General features: G+C 41.0%; 2 protein-coding genes across 7 annotated transcripts in view; one reads left to right on the top strand and one right to left on the bottom strand.

Annotated features, from left to right (window-relative positions):
- Positions 1 to 9538, bottom strand: part of ift70 (intraflagellar transport 70) — a 19740-nt gene extending 10202 nt beyond the window's left edge. For both annotated transcript variants that reach the window (XM_005469093.4, XM_003442477.5), the window contains exons 1-8: positions 9396 to 9538; positions 8973 to 9038; positions 8020 to 8229; positions 5443 to 5499; positions 5178 to 5313; positions 4549 to 4653; positions 4327 to 4455; positions 782 to 831 (exon numbers count right to left, since the gene is read on the bottom strand). In XM_005469093.4, the coding sequence (XP_005469150.1) occupies positions 782 to 831; positions 4327 to 4455; positions 4549 to 4653; positions 5178 to 5313; positions 5443 to 5499; positions 8020 to 8229; positions 8973 to 9038; positions 9396 to 9443 (801 nt within the window). In that variant the 5' untranslated portion in view covers positions 9444 to 9538. The remainder of the gene's footprint in view (positions 1 to 781; positions 832 to 4326; positions 4456 to 4548; positions 4654 to 5177; positions 5314 to 5442; positions 5500 to 8019; positions 8230 to 8972; positions 9039 to 9395) is intronic.
- Positions 9472 to 18823, top strand: si:ch211-76l23.4 (probable basic-leucine zipper transcription factor H). Of its 5 annotated transcripts, XM_013269827.3 has the most exons (5): positions 9472 to 9604; positions 10180 to 10350; positions 15728 to 15859; positions 16183 to 16312; positions 17442 to 18823. In XM_013269827.3, the coding sequence occupies exons 3-5, from the start codon at positions 15742 to 15744 to the stop codon at positions 17728 to 17730; spliced, it is 537 nt and encodes a 178-aa protein (XP_013125281.1). In that variant the 5' UTR covers positions 9472 to 9604; positions 10180 to 10350; positions 15728 to 15741; the 3' UTR covers positions 17731 to 18823. The 5 variants fall into 5 exon arrangements, with proteins under 5 accessions (XP_013125281.1, XP_013125279.1, XP_013125278.2 ...); XM_013269825.3 differs by lacking the exons at positions 9472 to 9604; positions 10180 to 10350 and adding an exon at positions 10422 to 10564; XM_013269824.3 differs by lacking the exons at positions 9472 to 9604; positions 10180 to 10350 and adding an exon at positions 10422 to 10584 and having other exon boundaries at positions 15704 to 15859.

Here is an 18823-nt window from a genome sequence, read left to right as displayed (position 1 = left end):
TTGTCATATTAGGAACAGAGACATCTTTCAAACTGGCATACTGAGACTGAGTTGCAGGTTACAGTCAGGAGGACAGAGGAGACAAGGAGGCACAGGTTAGAGAAAAGATGAGCCCCCCCCCCCCCCCAAATGAGTGGTTGTCTATAGTCATAAACTGTAAAAAGATGGTGTTTACGTTTTGTTCCACCGATTACTTAATTCACAAAAAACAAACACTTTAAATCATCTAAATGACTAGAATAAATAAAATAGATACTTTGTATTTTATACACTCTGGATCCATTTCGTTTGAGTGTTGCTGTTGTGGTCCCATTAATTTCAGGCTTAAAAAATTTGGGTAAAACTTCACTTCCTAGTGTTTCCGACTCAGTGCACTTTGCATGGATTTCCACTAGGGGGCACTAGTTGTTCTCTCATAAGCCATGACTCAGAGGCAGTGACAGGCTGGACCAAGGACAGTGTCCCATCTGTACATTAATTTTAATGAAGTCATCTTAGGATGATAAAAATACCATCATTACCTCCATGTAAGCCTTCACACCCACGTCTCCATTCTAATCTTGAATTAATCTCTGTTATCTACAGGCTGTCAGGCTCAGCGAGCCCAGGCAGCCTTAATTCAGACAACTACTGAATAACAACACAGAAACATTCATTTCCTTCCTTCCTTTATAATCCCTACGTGCCTATAACCCCAACTGAAGTCTTCACCCTAACAGTAATGAATTTGTGTTCATGGGGACCTCCAAACATGATTGTGCAAACAGTTTCAGGTCCTTACCTCATCCGATCTCGGGGGCATGTCCGTCAGAGCCTCCTGAGCTGTTTTCACTGCAGGAATCCACATGGAACACAACAGAGAAGAAAACAGGTCGTTTCAGTGCACATAGAGGATTTTCTCTGAGAAATTTCTCTTTGAGAGATGAACTTTATGAACCTGGGAAACTTAAACAGAGCAGTCTTGACAACTTCATAAGGAAAATCGATAATCATCATCTGCAGGCGCCCCGTGGAACTGTTTTCAGATGTACTGAGTCAATTCCTCAAACATGAGCAAAGCTGATTTTCATCCTCACTCTCTCTCCTTACCTACCTGTCATTTAACGCTCAATATCTAATAAAATCAAAACTGTAACATATGCCACAAAGCATTTACACCTTTTCTACAAAAAGTGTTTTTTCTGAAAAAACAAAGTTCTGATCACTTCTTACTGGACTAAAAGTATTGCACTGGTCCTCTGCAGAGCTCTCCAGACCACCGTCTACATCGGGGGCGTCACAAAAACATTAGTCTGAATTATCATTTAATTTCCATAAGTAACCCCCAAACATGCCTAAGACATGCTTTCCTGCAGTCACACTAGATAAAACAGTGGCTGGAGACTGATCAACATTATTGACCCTGCAAACCTGAACAGACAGGTCTTTGACCACTCGCAGGCAGTTGGCTACTTCAGAGCAAGTTTGGTGGTAAAACGGCAATAAGACGGAAACAGTGCTACCAGTCTGTGACTGAATGGGGTCCGGGTGGCAATTACTTGCAGTCTGTTTGTGACAATATGGTGATTAACTGTGATAAATCAGCAAAAATCACAAAACGTGTACTGTCAACACAGAAATTCACACTGACTGCTTACACTCAGAGTCCAGCCTGAACCTCATAGATCTGAAACACAAATAGTGACGTAGTCGCTGCATGCAAGTCAGAGGCAGTCTCCATCCTTGCTTTCAGTCTCCTGTCTCAAAGAGACGAGTCACGCTCATCGGTGCAGACTGACTCATAACGATTGCAACATTTTGGCAATCAGTCAGAAATTGCTGGCAAAGCTTCACAAATCTGTCTGACAGTCGTTCTCAGCTTGACAGCAACTGTTGCCTCCCATCAGGTGACCTGAGACGTGCAGAGGTTGAGAGGTAATGTGAGGTCTGAATCCAGGCAAGCCAATGATTTCTATGCCATAAAACATTTGTTCCTGTCGTAACCAGTGATGCCTTTTGACCTCCAGAGGGCTTAGTGTTAGGTTCTACCTACCCCTTTAAAATGATTTTCTCCTGTTTGGCACTCCCAGCTGGAAATCTTTTAACAAAAACCTGTAAGGCTGACATGTCTTTAAGCAAGTTGTTTTAAAGGGTAACGTCTAGTTTCTGAAACTAGGAGTGTTTACCCTAACCCTAACCCTCTCTCACAGTGGTTTTCCGGTGACGTGGTGGCTCTTATTTGGGGTTCATATCTTCCTGAAGCACACTTCAACACGCACACAGCAGGACCCTGAGATCAAATCACCACCAATGGTGTTGATGAGGTTAATAAGAAATGTCTAATAGCCAAAACATGCTCAGGATGTCCCCTAAAAAATTTTCTGAGCTCATCCCTGCAGCCTGGGTTCAGCACCTCATCTTTCCATCCGTTTCATGCAGCAGGTGACGCGGCTCTCCGTCCGTCTGACAGAGCCGGCCGTTTGATGTGGGCTTCCTTCCTGCATGTCGTCCTCTGATCACTGTTCTTTAAAGCTTTGGTCTGATAATGTGTCAGAGGGTGGAGAAAGAAAGGACGACAACCCTGCTTTTGAAGATTAAAGGAAGCTTTGCAAGTTCTCTTGCAGACGATTTTCATCTCTTTCTATCGGTTTCTGTTCCTCTTATGAACAGGGAAAAGTTTTACGGCTGTGACCTGGTTTAGGACGCAAGCACTGAGCCTGCAGCCAAGTAAGAAAACACACAGTCCCAACACGTTCATCAGTTAAAAATTCAAAGGACTGAAAAAGACCCAGGTCATCAACACTGACAGGTTTATGGTTCGAGTCCCTCGGTTCTAACCTTTTTGGCCAACAAAGTTAAACGCTCACTTTTAGCATTGAATGTAAAAGTGTACATGCTCCTTCTTCAAAGGCTTTTTCAGTGTGTTTAATCACATGCATAAGTTTTGCATTAGCTTGCTTACAGTAGTACCTGATGCTTAACAGACAGACTGAAACTGCACTTTGAGCTCTGTTAATGTTATTACAGATCCTCTGAATAGCAGAATATGGTGTGCAGTTGTCATTTAGTCATTGCTTTGCAGAGTATTTTTTGATGAATGTTGACATGTTGCATCTTTCACAAAATGTCTTAAGGTGTAAAACATTAAGGAGCACTGGCCACCAGACTCACCTCAGTGGAAGACTTCTGGATCTGTTTCTTGTCGTAGACCCTGTTTTCTCTGCACTGGTGAGGTTTTACACATGTGAAACCACAGCGAGCATAAACAGTTTTACAGACCTCTTCTTGATAATTGCGGCCTATGCAAAAATATTTTTAGGCTACAGGGTAAATATATAATTTTTTTCTATTTTTGTTGCTACACCACAAATGGCTGCTGGAAGCAGTGACTCTGAATATCGTCGAGGCATCCAGCCCTCGTAAAACACCAACGCTCTACAAACTCCAGCTTTAGGGAAAGTTTTCATGTAAGAAAATTCTTTTTAGCTAAATGTAAACTAAGTTACAGTAATGTGCAAAAGTTTTGAGCCACCCCTCATTTTTTTTATATCTTGCAAAGAAAATGGGAAGTAGATGCAACAATTTATTGAAAGACATGCAGACACACAGAAATCCAGTGTTTCCAGCAAAAACAGAGTTTGTACACCTCTGAAGAGCTTGAAAGTCTGAACTCTCTTAGGAAACCGTCTGTAGTTTCTTTCTTCTCTTGGTGTTCAGGAAGGATTCTCCAGGGCTTTTGAAGGACATTCAAAGCTCTTCTTTGTTTCATTCTCTGCATCAATAATGTTGAGGTTCGGGCTCCTGGGAGGCCAATCCATGACCGATGGTTTCTATCCATTTATGCTTTTACTGCATTGGCAGTAAATCAAACTATTGCCAGTCAGACACTTATCTTTGCTGCATTTCCTGTTTCTTGTCCAAATAAGAACTTTGAAAGACCTTCAGAAAGCTGGAGAATATACAAGTCTGGCTCATTTGAATCAATAATAAATAAGGAGCTGTTATGATGGCTTTTCTTATCAGACCCAGGACCCACGTCCATCCTTTATAACATAAACAGTGAGAAACAGCCGCTAACGTCAGGTTAGTCAGAAACCAAAGACCAGCTCTCAGCACACCCATGTGTCTTCACAGAGGATTTAGATAGCTATGATTGGCCAACAAGCTGTGGTTACACAGCATGGATAGGTTTGTGATGTTCCTCAGCTTTTGTGTGGTTGGTGTCTGAATACCGACTGTGGTTCACTTTACAGCCACAGTTGTCATCAATATTGTTTTTTACGCGGGCTCGTCTGCCACCTCACTACCTCCCTAAGTGACGTGTTGGAAACAAATGGAGGTTCTTACAGTTCTTCAGCTCATAATTGATTGCAGCTTTGAGGTTAAAGGCTTCGATCAGGGCCGACTGATGCAGGACCAGCGTGTTTCCCACGCTGTGGATGTCGATGCCTTCGGTCGTCATTCCAACACTCAGCTCTGGTATGCAGAAAAAAACCCCTCATACTGATCAAAAACATGATCTAAAAATAATAAATATCTAAAAGAGGAGAAAATCACAGCTATTTTTACCTGGATGTTCCTTGATTCCACGGTCTATGATCTCCCCGATATACTTGAGGGCCTGATTGTGGTTCTTCAGGCTGTAATAAGTCAGGGCGATGTTGTAGGACAACGCTGAAAAATAAGAGAAAAAAATGACACAAAAAACCCAGAGGTGTACTTTTCATATACAATCATTTTATCCCAATCAATTTTATTTAAATTTAGGATGAATTCAAGTCATGTCCTGTTTCTGTTCTGGTTCTTTTTGTTTAACAGAAATAGAAACTCATCTCATCTGCAAATATTTTCGGTTAACCTGAAAAATAAACCCTTTCCACTGTAAAAAATAGTGAGGAGTTGATTACAAAAACCCAGAGACAGCCGATATTCTCCCACAGACTGTGGATTCTCCCGATAAGAAATGAAGGACAAGATTATTTCTGCAGGAGGAGCTGTTTGGGTCAACATGCTTTTTTATAGAGTCTGAGCACGGAGCAGATGAAGATATGTTACTGGAACGTCCTTCCAGCGTTTAGACAGCGTCGTCTTATTGGCTGTTACGGGTGAATATTTTTGGGTTTCCAGAAACAATCCAGTGACAGTAAATAAATTGTATTTTGATTTCAGATCAGTGCATTAACTTTTTAACTGATCACCTGGCACGTATCCCAGCACTTGCATGGCGGACATGAACTTCCTGCAGGCCTCCTCATACTTGCCGTCCTGGTAAAGCAAACAGCCCATATTGTAGACGTAGTCCGGGTCGTCCGGCGGCAGCTGCTCCAACAGCGACTACAAAAACACAGCAGAAAGTGACGCTAATGAAGGCGTGTCTGGCTGCGCATAATAAGGATTAATCTGATGCTATACTGAACAGAAATGGTATCGTGTGTTAACAGATGACGTGTTAAAGCTCCTCACCTTGGCAGCGGAATAATCTTCCTCACAATATTTGATGCAGGCCTGCAGCTTGACCATCTGTGCCAGAGAGAGACAATAAACCGAAGGTAAAACAGGGACACGGCAACTGCAGCCAAGTGCTAATTTTAATATGGGGCCAAAAAAAATTAAGAGCCAGTACAAAGTGTAATCTGTAATGAAAGCTGTCATCCAAAGACTCTAGATGATATTTTTACTCTGCTCGAATTTTTACAATCGTGCATTAGCTCCACTGAAGGTATAATGTCACAAACCGGCCACAGGCAGGTAGAAAGGAAGAGAGGATAGAGTGGGCCATCAGAATAAAAATAATTCACATAACAGGACGGCAAAAATTTATGTTGTAAATTTGTAAATTTACAAGAGAAATCTAACCCAGTTACAGTTAAATACATGAAAATTTGTCACCAGCTTTCATCATAAATGTTTCCAATTTTTTCTTGTAGGTTTTAGGTTTTTTTACAAATAGGAGATCAGGAGATTTTTTCTTGCAAATTTACAAATTTAAACTTATAATTTCTGTGCCTGTCAAATATATTTGGGAGTATGTGTGGGAATAAAAAAAAAGATTCAGCCCCAACAAATGGCTGAATTGTTGTTACGTGACTACGGCTCCTAGCCGACTCAGTCTTAGCTTCTCAGGACTGGTTAGTGAAAACAATTTATTTTTGCTTTAAAAGTGACACGCTGACTAAATTAATTTTCACAAAATGCCACATTATTAGGCATAGATTATAGATTAGCCTTCTCTGCCTTGACAGAAGTTTGTCTTGGACAAGTGAGGAAGACGCGCCACATAAAACAGCATTTATGATGCTGTTTTAAATTCATACACACAAACACACACTCGTAGCTTGACTTATTATCATTCAATGATTTATAATGGTGCTAAAGAAAATTTGCACTGATTAACTTACAAGTTGTTACCCTGCACCTTTTCAACAGCATATTAGAGCCACTGAAGGTACAATGAGGGCGTTGACCCTTGTGGTGTATATATTTGGTGATTTCAGAACCTGCTTTATCACTGACTCTTCAACTATCTCCTGGAGGAAGATGGAGGGAGCAGGCTAACTATCTCTTCAGACCAAATTTTGAATTTGATTTAATTAGATAATGTCATTTTAGCTCCGTTTTCCCTCCATTAGACCTTTGCAAAGTTAAAAATCTATGACGGAATAGCCAATGAGGTTATGTTTTTGGTAGCATTTGCATCCGTCTGTAAACACGAAAGCTTTTGAGTAGATTCTAATAAAACTTTGTATGGGTGTAAAGTGGAGTCATGTTAACAATCCATTAAAATTTGGCTTACACCCACCGAGGTTGTCAAGGTCAACTTCATGATTTATTGGTCTAATATCATTATAAACATAATATCACATCTGACCTCTGACCTTTTCTTCAAGGTCAAAAGTTGGATCCAAAAGTCAAAGTAATTCCATGTTTCTCATTGCCATTGTTCGTACTGACAACATAAAGACATTTAGGGAATGATATGTGGGGATTCTAAATATCACGTTACTTTGGACCTCTGACCTCATTTTCATGGTCAAACTTGTCAAATCTCTTTTATCTGCAGAATTATGCTTACAATTCTACTTCCTTTGTTTGTATTGGTAACAGTTAGGAAATGATTCTGGTGTACGAGGATTCTAAATATCACATTAGAGTTTGCATCCAAACATCAGGTCACGGTTGACCTTTGACCTCACTTTTACATTTCACATCTGCGTTCCTGTCAAATTGACCCCAATGTGATATATCTTTAAATAAAGTATTGTCAGGAGAAAGAGAACGAGCTGTTAGGAACACAGAGTTATATTACTGTAGCAATATTACACAATAAGCTCAAGTAATTAATTTCCAGTTATTTACAAATCTGTGCCTATAATTCATTACCGAGTTCTTTTGTGTAATCAAGGTAAACGTCTTTCATGATACCTGTATCTAATTTTTACTGCACTACAAACTTCCTAAAGTCTTTAAGTTCTTAAAGTAGATTTAAAAGAACAAAGAATATAAAATGTATCTATAGAAAACACAGCAGTATTCTCTTCAGAGTAAATATTACCCAGAGAGTGAGCTGCCTTGATGGAGGTTTGTGCGCTGCGAGTGCTTCTTGTTACATCTGTTTCACCTTCTGGCTCTGATGGTGTTATTTTTGTGATTTTTTTGTAAAAATATGACACTTTTCCTGGTTTGGGGGTTCAGAGGGTTGACTCTGATGCACAGGCCACCTTGTTGTAACTTTGATAAAAAGTGTGGCCCTTGTTGCTGAAGTACAAACATTTTTGGTTGCCTTTGTTCATTTATTGTGCATTTATGGGCCATATGCATTCGCTAGAACACGTCTGGTGAACAAATGCTCCTCGTGATGGAGATCGTCTAACAGATGGTGTTAAAAAAATTCTATACAAATAAAGTGGAATTGTTCATAAACTGCCAAATTTGATGCAATGATGAAACACCTGGACCACAACACTTCCAGCTCTTCGTTTATTTATTTAAATGACACACACATGCACACACAGCTGGGCTCAGTGTGTGTGTGTGTTGTACCTTGGTTTGGCTGCTGGGGTTGTCGAGTGCAAATGAAGCCTTGGTGGCCTCGGGATAAGCACCAGCTTTGTACAGGGACTGGGCGTAGTACACTTTGTACTCCTCCACCTCCGGGTGCAGCTGCGTGAGCTGTTCGTAGCACTCGGCGGCGTTGGTGAAGTCCTGGATGTGATAGTAGCAGAAACCAAGCAGAGACAGCGCCGCCCTGGACTAAGACACAGGTGAAAGGAAGAGAGAGTGACCAGCTGAGGCACATCTGTAGAGAAAAACACACACCTCACCTGAGGATGTCTGAGCACAAAATGCAGACATCCTCAGCCCACCAGGGTTCCTGCTGCATTTTAAGATTTTCTTTGCTGTATTTTAAAAATTGTTTCCGTTTTAAGATCTCAATAAATAAAAATTAAGAAAGAACAAAGCTGAAATGATGTCTCGCAGCAGTTCAGTAATCCCTACAACTGAAAGTGCGCCAGATTTACCGAGGTGCAGTATGCAAAAATGCACTGACAATGTGCTAATTTAAAAAGAAAGATGTAGCCAGTTAATTTCAGTCATAATCAAAGTAACGTACTGAGAGCAGAACAAATTAGCAGTGTCTCAGATGAGGGAGCTAATAATTTACTACCCAAAGTAATATAGTAATCACAGTAACAGTAAAGCAATTCAGATCAATGACAAGACACTATAATAAAATTAATCGTATGGATCCAACAAAGAAGTCTTGAAAATGAGCCCCATTAATTGCTGTATTTGGACAAACATGTATGCAATAGCTTTTCACACCAAAAAAAGCCCATGTAACAAACAAACAAGAAAATCAAGTTGTAATGTTTCAGAGCTCTGTGTGTGCACTGTTGAGTAGAGACAGGAAGAGAGAGAGGATTACTGTTTCTATAAGTCTTACATCACGGGTTGCATAGCTCCTTTCTCCCCTTGAAGATTGGCAGACTTACCTTGGTGTGTTTTTGGAGCTGCCCGTTCAGGATGTGAATGGCATCCACATACTGACCATCTTTAATCTACAACGCAGACACATATTTATTGTGAACAGCTTGACTGATTAACGCTCGTTCCCTTTATCCAATCACTTGTAGTAAATTACAGGGACTATAGTGATGAGAACTTCAAAGATTAACTACCGTTACAAACCTTCAAACACTGCAGTTGACATTTTCTGTATGTTTGTTATGAGTTTAAACTTAAGCCGAATTTACGGAAATTGCATCTCAATTCTAGAAAAATATAATTAGTCTTGTATAAGTACTTCATTAAGGATGAGACACTAAAATAAACGATTTGTGAATGGAGTTTGGTTCACGCTGTGTAGCTGCTAGCTCAACAAGCTAAGAACCCTAACTAATTGGCTATATTCTCACCAGTTTGTAGATCGTAGCCGTGTACTCTCCGTCTTTTATAGCGGTCATTGCTTCAAATCTGCACTCTCATCAAACACACACTACTTGTGGCTTCGGGTTTTCTCAAAATCTGGGTCGCAGCATTTAGCTAGCTGTGCTTTCCGAAGCACGGAGAGCATAGGAGCTGTTACTTAGCAACGGAGGAGAGCGGAAAGGGACGTTTGCCTGGCGTATGTAACAACCAATCACCTTACAGTTTGAACTTATTTTTTTTCTAGAACCTTTATTTACTTGTTGGACAAAGACAGTCACCGTCCCGTAGAAAATATAAAACTTTCCTACTGTCTTTAAGTTTCTTCTTCGTTAATAGATTTGAGTCTCTTTGTGGTCTTTAGTGTGACTTTGCAGTCATTGTCTTCACGCTTGCATTGGTTTTGCATGTGTTTTTTGTGTGTTTTTTATTTGTTTGTCTTTAATTACTTTCTTCTCTTTATGAGTTTCTTTAAATCTCTTTTAAAGAATTTTGAATGTCTTTTTTCTTTGTTTAACTTGGTTTTGTAACTTTTGTTTTATAACTTTTGTTTTATTTTGCTTCACTTTTAAATTTTCTATCTATCTGTTGGTGTTTTGTCTCTTTGTGATTTCCTTATCAGCAAGAAATCATCACTGACCAGGGATCTCTGTTCCTTTGTGCTCCTGGGCCTGTGCTTTGTAGGGCTGTTCTTCTACACGTTTATAACTTAATGTCTCTAGTTTTGTCTCTCTTAAACTCTCTCTGTTTTTCTCTTTCCTTCTTATCCTGCAGCAAAGCACAAGCACAGGCTGGTAAAATCCACAGATGATCTCATAGCTGAAGGATTCAGGAGAAGGAAATATACTCACCAAACAGTGGCTAAAACAGATGAAACCTGGAGTGTCGCCTCAAACCCAAACCACAGTGTGCTGACCACCGGGCCTCCATAATGACGGAGGAAAGGTTTGATGCTGACTGTGTGTGAGAGAGTTTCAGAACGTGAAGAGTTTTTTTTTTAGTGTTTATATGCATGTGCATGCATGCTTGTGTGTAGCAGGGGTGTGTTTTATGCTCGCGTTCTCTCCTTCTGGTACTTTCTGCACTTCTTGCATGCCTGTCACTCACTTCTGTTGGGACGAGTGAAAAGATCTGCAGCAGAGGAGCTGCAAAACAACAGGTACATATTAACATTAGCAGGTATGTGCAGAAATATCCATCATTAACTGACATTTATTTTATAGCTTGCTGGTTCAGCGTTATTTTGTTAAAAACTGTTGCATTGCTACTTTGCTTGGCAAGAAAACACTTATTGTATTTGTGCTGCATGAAAGCTCGAGCTCCATAAGTCTAATGCATACTTGAGATGCACCTGACTGAGGTTCTTTATTAATGCAGAGCATGTACATAAATCTGGCATCTGCCGTTTTAATATTGAAAAACTGTTGGGAATGTTTCCATGTGACTTTCTTCACTGCGAGGCCAAACTTATTTCATGGTTCCCAGATTGAGACTGGTTGGAGCTGATGAGATTTTGGTGGGTTAAAATGATGTTGAGGAGAAAAACTGCAGCAGAGACGAAGGCAAAAAGATGTGTTTGTTTGTGTGTGTTGTTTATCTTCTTTGGATCCTGTGGGAGTGTGTATACTTTCACTATGGGTGGTCAAGTGTGTTCCATTGGTTTAAGGATATGTTTGAGTCCTAAGTAAGTGATGGGTTTGCATGAAAATAATCTGGTAGACCTTCAGAGAAATTTCAAGGTAACTTAAGGAACTGTTGTACTGAAGGCACTCAGTCTGTGTGGCTATGATTGGGCAGCTCAAAGATGGAGAAAGACTGGGTCATAGTTAATAAAAACATTGGTTATATAAGTGTTTTTTCCCCTCTGATGACACAGAGTTTATTTAAAGATGCAGTTCTTCTTATTATCGCTGGATGGTGCTCCAATGTGCAAGTACAAAAATCAATAAAGGTTTTGGAAAGCATATTTTGGCATCGCTCAACAACAGGCCATTAATTATGAGTCCTGCTGGTGATTTTTATGATTATGTATAATATGTGCAGAGTATGTTGCCTTTATTTGGAGTTTGTGTGGAGTTACTCTAGGGCCTCTGGTTTCCTTCGACAGTCCAAAAACCAGTGATTTTAAACTGATGGGATAGTTTTGCGATCCATTCTGAAAACCTGAAACGTGAGACTAGAATCGCTCATTACTGTTGATGGTCAAGAAAAATTGGTCTGCCCTCTAATTTTAACAATTTGGAAACTTTTTGCTTTTTGTGCACAGACTGTATGTAAAGGATGGATCCACAGACTGTACATATAAGAAGTATTTATAATTTGTATGGGAGCATCACACAGACACAGATAGCTGTTAATAAATGCTAACATCATCCAAATAAAATCCTAGGATTTCACCAAAACTGGAGCTCAGACAGCAGCCATATTATTGTTCAGGTTATTTCATTAAAAATGCTCCAAAGGCACAAACGTAGTTTGTTTAACAGGTCATCAGAAGTTCAACAGAGCCGGTCTTTCTAAAACCAAAACTCCTGCTGGAGAGAACAGTTATCAGCTTTGTCTGTTAAGGTTTCTGCTTCAAGCTCTGATGATGCTCAGCCAAAAAGGGAACATTTTACAGGTTACGTATAAAAATTAAAATGAAAAAAAATTTATAAAAATTAGACTGAAATTAAAAATTCTAACCGTAAAATGCAAAACTGTTGCAAATAACACAAATTAATGCTGCAGAAAATCATTCATCTGGTAATTTTGTGCACAAAGCGGTAAAGTAAACAGTAAAGCTTCCTGTCCCACAGCCTCATGAAGAAGACATGAAAACCACTTCAGTTCGCTCAGAACAGCAGTTTCTGTATCAGACTGTAAACATGTTTACATGGGAGTCTATGGGGACTGACTCACTGCTGGAGCCCCTGGTGAACGTGGGAGGAACTGCAGTTTCTTGGCACTTGATCATTTTTCAGCACTAGAAGTTATTGCTTGACTACGAACTCCCCGGGATGCTATGTTTATGAATGATTCAAAAGAGACTCAAATGATAAGTACAGACACGTATTTTCAAAAGACAACTACAGCTGTAAAACAAAAAAACTTTGTTATCCAACAGGTCTTCTCAGAGAGAGCCAAAACAGAGGCAGCAATGGAAAACATCGCTGGTTGAAATGAACCAGAATTATCCTTGAAATGGCTTCAAGCCCCGTCCGCTTCACTTTGAGCTTAACGGCAGGTTTATTTCTGTTTAAACACACGTGTGCAGGAAGACCGGCTGTATAGTCTGCTGCTGCCTCTGTGTATTTTTGCAGGCATGTGCGGGACAAACACAAAGCTGCTGAGGTAGTCTCTACTCGGCGTGTCTCTGCAGCTCTCCTCTAAGTCGCTCTGTCAGGTATGGTTTGTGCATCGGCACTCTGACTCGGGCTCGGACTCGCTTTTTAATGCGAGCTGACTGCAGGAGCTGAGAGTTTATCGCCCTGGGGCTTCTTCCTATGTTCCACCCCTGACAAGCCCGTAAGACTTAGAAGTTTGTACACCCAGAAGTTAGATTTCCTTTCTCTGCTTTATTAGGACTGATAGCCACAGTGGTAGTAAAGCCACACAAGGCCTTACACAGTGCTGAGGAATAATCAAATCTCTAGAGCAAATTCGCTTCAGCTGTACAGAGCAATGTTTCCAGACAGATATTGTGCAGTTCAGCAGGAGGCAATCTGCATTTCATAAGGCTGAGCACAAAGAAGCAGCTTGAATATACGATTCAATTATTTTAATGTCATGCAAACAACCAAACCTATCGACATGTCTGAGTCGTTTGGGTGTGATGCTGAGCCGTTGGTGGTTTGCTGGTGATTCAATTAAATTGCTAGAGTGCCTTCGTTAAACTATTGTTGCCAATTATTTCTAAATCAATCAATCACCCAGTCAAAGAATCAATATTTACACAGCAAAATTATTTAAAGTGCTCAATAAAAAACGAGGTGTAAAAAAAAAGCAGTGTCTGCATGTAAAGCCAGCAAATAAGCAAAGCAAGGCAGGCAATAAACAAGGATTAAAAGAGACAAGTGGGACACATGTCAACATTTAAATGATTTAAATAAGACAAAGAAACACAAGGGGAAGATTCGAAAGGACCCGTTCTTCTCATTTTCAATTTTTAGAGCAGCTTTGCATGAGTCACAGTTCAAAATAATCCTTCTTTATCTCGTACTGGGGCCCCTCACTTCATCCTCTGTCTGACCCAGTTTTAGCTCCTCCCCCTTTAAGCCAGCTTTCTTTTGATTAGCTGCTCCTCATAAACAGAATGTGGGCGGGGCTTCTGTTCTGAGGGAGACCTGCTGTGTTTAGCCTGTTCACACCTGTTTATTTGTGCAGGTGTGAATGGAGCAACACAACTGCACTGAAACGCTTTGGAGGAGATGGTTTGTTTAACGTGTGAAAGTGATCTGACTTCGATCTGAACTGTAAGGGGTGGCAACTATCCGTGAAATGAATGTTAATTCTCTGTGCTCTCCAACATTTGAGAGTGCAGCATCTTCTTCCTGTATTGACTTTTGTTGCTCCCGCCTCAGACACATCTGGCCAATCAGCAGACTGAAGATTCGATACGTGGTTTGTAGGGATGCATTTTGGCTCGATTGGAGTTCGCTTGGATTTTTCTGTGTGAAAAGAAACAAAATCAGGAAAAACAGTTTACAAACTGATCAACTGATTTGGACCAGAGTAAACGAACTATAGTTGTAAAAAAACCCTCTAAGGCAATATACAGGGGCCAAAGTAGGTGGGAAATCTCTGAAAGTGAATGTTTAGAGGATACCGAATCCTCTGTTTGAGCACTGTATTTATATGTTAGGAACTAATGAAAAGTAACGCAACTGTTTATTCTAGAGGAACAGAGTGGCATTTAAAGCTTTATAGTAACAGAGAGCAGCTGGGACAAGTCGCCAATCTATCACAGGGCCAACTCAGAGAGACAGGTAATCATTCACACTCTTATTCACACTAACAGCTAGCTTAGAATCACCAGTTAACCCTAACATGGATGTTTTTTGACTGGGCAGGAACCAGTGTCCCAGGAGAACCCATAAAAAGCATAATTTCCTCTGGGATCAATAAAGTATTCTGATTCTGAAAGCATACAGGCAACAACAACGCCACAGAGAAAGGCTCCAGTCAGTTAATGATAAACAGTAACTTTTCATATGTCTACATATCTGTAGAAAAAAACATGCTAATAAGAGGGACATGAAAAACATAATTAGGGCAAAGTCAGGGTTACGTGATCCAGCTCTAACTGTATGCTTTATCTAAAAAGAAAGTCCAATCTTAAAAGTAGAGAGTGTGTCTGCCTACTGGGCCCAAAAGTTTAAAGTTTATATGTAAATAAACTGCTTTACAGGAGCAAAATTAAAAAAATGTTTTATGAGATAAAAAAAGGTTAAAAAACTAAAAGTGTTTTTCTGAAAGTGTAACAACAGTTCCACAACCTCAAACGCACGTCTGCTTTTGTCCTTAACCAGCACTGATCAGCTGACCTCAGAGATCCAGGACTTATTTATGGCTGTAGAAGTTCTCGTCATCAATAACTCTGTGTGTGATCACCAGATTTTTAAATTGAACCCTAAACTTTATGTAGAGCCGGAGTAAAGAGGACAGTGTCACAGTGGGACCTCTGAGAGGACCTGTGAGAAGCCTCGCAGTCACTTCCTACACTGTTTATAAGAGAGGATGTGCTCAGGCAGAGGACTGACGAACAACTGAGGTGTTCAACAGATGATAAAAACAAGTTCGCACAAGACAACCAGCATGTTTATCAGAACTGTCTGATCAGAAATTTCACCCAGCTGGAGGCTCTGGCCCCAGTTCAGCTTCAAGTGCTCTGTTAGGATAAGATGGTAGAACGAGGTCTTTAAGACCACACGGGGCCTGATTATTCAAGACGGTGTGTTGGAGAAGGACTTTAAATTCACTTATTGAGAAAGAAGCTAATACCGTAAAACTGAAGACTTTTCGTGGCGTGATTGTAAAGAGACCAACCTCGCAGTAACAGATCAGTGTGCTAGTCTCTGAGACAGGATGCTTCTAATGATGGCAACGCTGATGAGACTACAGAGGGCTGAGATCTGTTCAGTATTTCCATTTTAACTTGGTTGGATTTATGTAACCATCATGTTTTGGGTTAAATATGTTTCAACCTCTGCGCTGGGGTGGACAACAGTTATTCATCGATTTAACAGGGTGATAATGTTAAAATTGAGGGATCAAAGTGGGACTGAGATGGACTGAAATTACTCTTCTTCATCATCAGATCATCTGCTGCTTCTGCCTGCAGGTGCGAGTGCGATCATGGCCTCCAAGCTGAGCGTGCTGCTGCTGGTACTGACTGTCTCTGCCGTGACGGTGCTGGCCCAGAGGCGACGCCCGGCGTCCAAAGCCACCGACGAATGGAACTACAAGGAAGGCTGTGAGCACCCAGATTACTCTCTGTTTACTCTGGGTCAAAGGTCAAGTTCAGGGCCCATCATGATGAGGTCAAAGCTAGAGGTGAAAGATCACACTGCTCAGAGAAATCCTGCCTGTTAAATCAGTAAATGCAGGTTCCAAGCTTGTGTCTTAAAATATGAAATATTCCTTTAAGAGGCTCAAAAAGGAGTTTCCTTGAATCTGAATTTATTTTGCAGTAAACAGGACCTCTGGGGCTTATTATGGTGTGTTCTCACTAATCGTTAGAAAGTGAAGATGGCTGAAAATTAACAGTGAAGTGTGTGCTGTGACTTTCTGTCCCAGCTGACAGGGTGAACATGCGCAATGTGGCCAACCTGACCGAGGTTCTGGACAACTGGCGGTTCGACATCATCAGCCAGATGAAAGGGCTCCTGCAGAATGACCACCAGTCTCTCCTGCCGGACTACGCCAGGTATGAGAGAGGGTCTCATTTATTCGTTTATGATGTCACAAAATCCCACGGCACACAAACAAACCTCTGACGTGCCTTACAGTTCAGATCTACTGTGTTCCTTTTAGCTGAGTGTTCCTGCCATAATACGACTAATGCAGTAGCTGAATTTTGCCATTTGCACAGCTGATAGGTGCACAAAGAAGTCCAGAAATCCAGCACGAGCTCATGAAGCTGGCCGGTACACTGACAACTGTGTGCAAAGCTGTCATCAAGACAAACAGAGGCTGAAATAGAAAGCATATATTTAGATCTTTTCTCACTGCATAAATCCATGACAGTAACAGAAGAGTGTAAAACGAACGAACGAACTCTTCCCCGTCAGTGAGGTGAAACAGTCTCTGAGAGGCACCACAGGAATGTGGTTTAGCCGTCGGGCTGAAAATGAAGTCGGGGGGTTTACTGGGTACGCTCTGCGGCCGATGTCGTCAGAGGAAGCTGCAGCTCAAACTGCAATTTAAACATCAAAATAGAAACTGACCGAAACGAGCTCCAGTTTTCCAGAGGGGAACTCTGCAGCTTCCTGCCGCTCACCGCAGCTCAGCAGACGAGACTGTGGTCCAGAACTTACATAAGCACAGCTGCATGTTTCTCTCTCAAATTCTCATTTTTCTTACATAAATTCTTTCAGTTCAGTTTTTTATGGTTTGATGCCGTGTTTGTCATCTTACTTTAACCCACAGTTTGATGTTGTGATGTTGTTATTGATCTTGGACTGTTGGTCACTTTCATACATGGTTTACAAATGTCTACATTAAGGAACACACCCACCCACAATGAGAGAAGAGAGGGTGCAGTTTGCAACAGGAGTATAAAGAAAGAAGATTTTGTAGCCTATATTTCTGGGTAACTAGACATGAACATAAATTACACGTCAGGTAAAACCTGCAAGAAAAAGACTTTTAAACTAGGACAGGGACACTAACTGCAGCGAGGATCACATGCGTGACCAAAAAAGACTTTTAGTGAGTCAAACGGATCATTCGAACAGCAAAAAGTGAAAGTTATGTGTGTGGCGAACAGCACAGGATGAAGAGGAAACTAAAGCTTTGCTTGTGTGTTTGATTTGAATTGTCTTCACTGTGTTCAGGATCCAGCCGCTGTCTGAGGCCTTAGACGACCTCTTCAAAGAGTTCAACGCCCTCAAGACTCGTCTGGGCGATCTGACCGATAAGTTCACCGCCATAGAAACTTTCATTGATGAGGTCAAAACCAGCCGCGCAACCAGCTCCAGCTCCAGCGCCAGCACCAACACCAACGCCAACACCAACCCGAACCCTAACACCAGCACCAGCACCAACCCCAACACTGGCGCTGCTGGGGCTCCAGTCGTCAGACAGAGGCGGGTGATGAGGAAAAAGGCCCCCGCCTCGTCCTAACCAGACGGCTACAACGAGGCTTTTCCTCTCTGACGTTTGCTTCTCAGGCTGATTGTGTCTGAAGCTAATCTTCCTTTATTCTTTTTAGCAGGGTATACAATATTATGAGCTTCTGCATAGCTCAGCTTTTTATAGGGAGATCCAACATCTCTCACTCTCATTTTAAAATTCAGAAAAATGCCAAATCAGCCATTATTCGCTAATCAATGCAATTAGTCGACAGAGAAACTAAACAAATGTGCTCTATGCACTGATTTTTAAATTTTATTTTATTCAGAACCTCTTTATCATCTTTATCATCAGGTGAGATCTCACCTGCATGGGTGTATTAACCCCTTTAGAGTCCCCGGAGCCCTCGGCCTGGAGCTTTCTGCTCACCTCCATTATACCTGTCAGTTTTCTAATTTCCTCAAAGCCAAGCAGAGCTCACATGTCAAATTAAAGCAAAACTCAAATAGATGACCAGATAGCTGCTTCTTCACGTGTTATTCTGGTGTCTAAAGAACAAAAATGGGCTGTTTTCAAACACATTATAAAAGAACACAATGGCCTGACCTGATGACAGTGAAAGTAACGGTTGCTTGCAGGTGGTGGAGGTTTTCTTTGTGTAGATTATTTTTAAAATGAAAGAAAAAGCAAAGCTCACCTGAAAGCAGAATCTCGAGATCCAGAAGGATACCTGGATCTAGATCAGTTTTTGTCTTTGAGAACATCACAACAACACCTTCCACTTTTTATTTTGTATTGATAACGACTGTCCTTTCTTGCCATGATAAAGAACCCTCCTAAAATTCCTGTTTTCAGATCCGGAGCAACTCCGAGTATCAGCCCATGTCTGTGCCTAACCTGTTCTGCACAGGTTAGGATCAGGTTTGAATGAATAAACTGAATACTCAGGAATTTTAGCATTTTACTAAAATATCATCAACGATTGGAAACAAAAGTCTAACCCCCCCAAAATCATCAAGATAAGGCTGCCTTATTCAAGCCTTGCTCTGTCTGCACTCTGCTTGCTTATTGTACAAACATGCTTACTGGTTTGTGCCTATTGCTGCATTGTATAACCTGCAAATAAACTCACTTATTGCATTCA

Source organism: Oreochromis niloticus, linkage group LG4 (genome assembly GCF_001858045.2).
Source record: "Oreochromis niloticus isolate F11D_XX linkage group LG4, O_niloticus_UMD_NMBU, whole genome shotgun sequence".
Taxonomy (NCBI): domain Eukaryota; kingdom Metazoa; phylum Chordata; class Actinopteri; order Cichliformes; family Cichlidae; genus Oreochromis; species Oreochromis niloticus.
The sequence above is the reverse complement of the archived record's forward strand: the minus strand, read 5'-3'. Positions and strand labels throughout refer to the sequence as shown.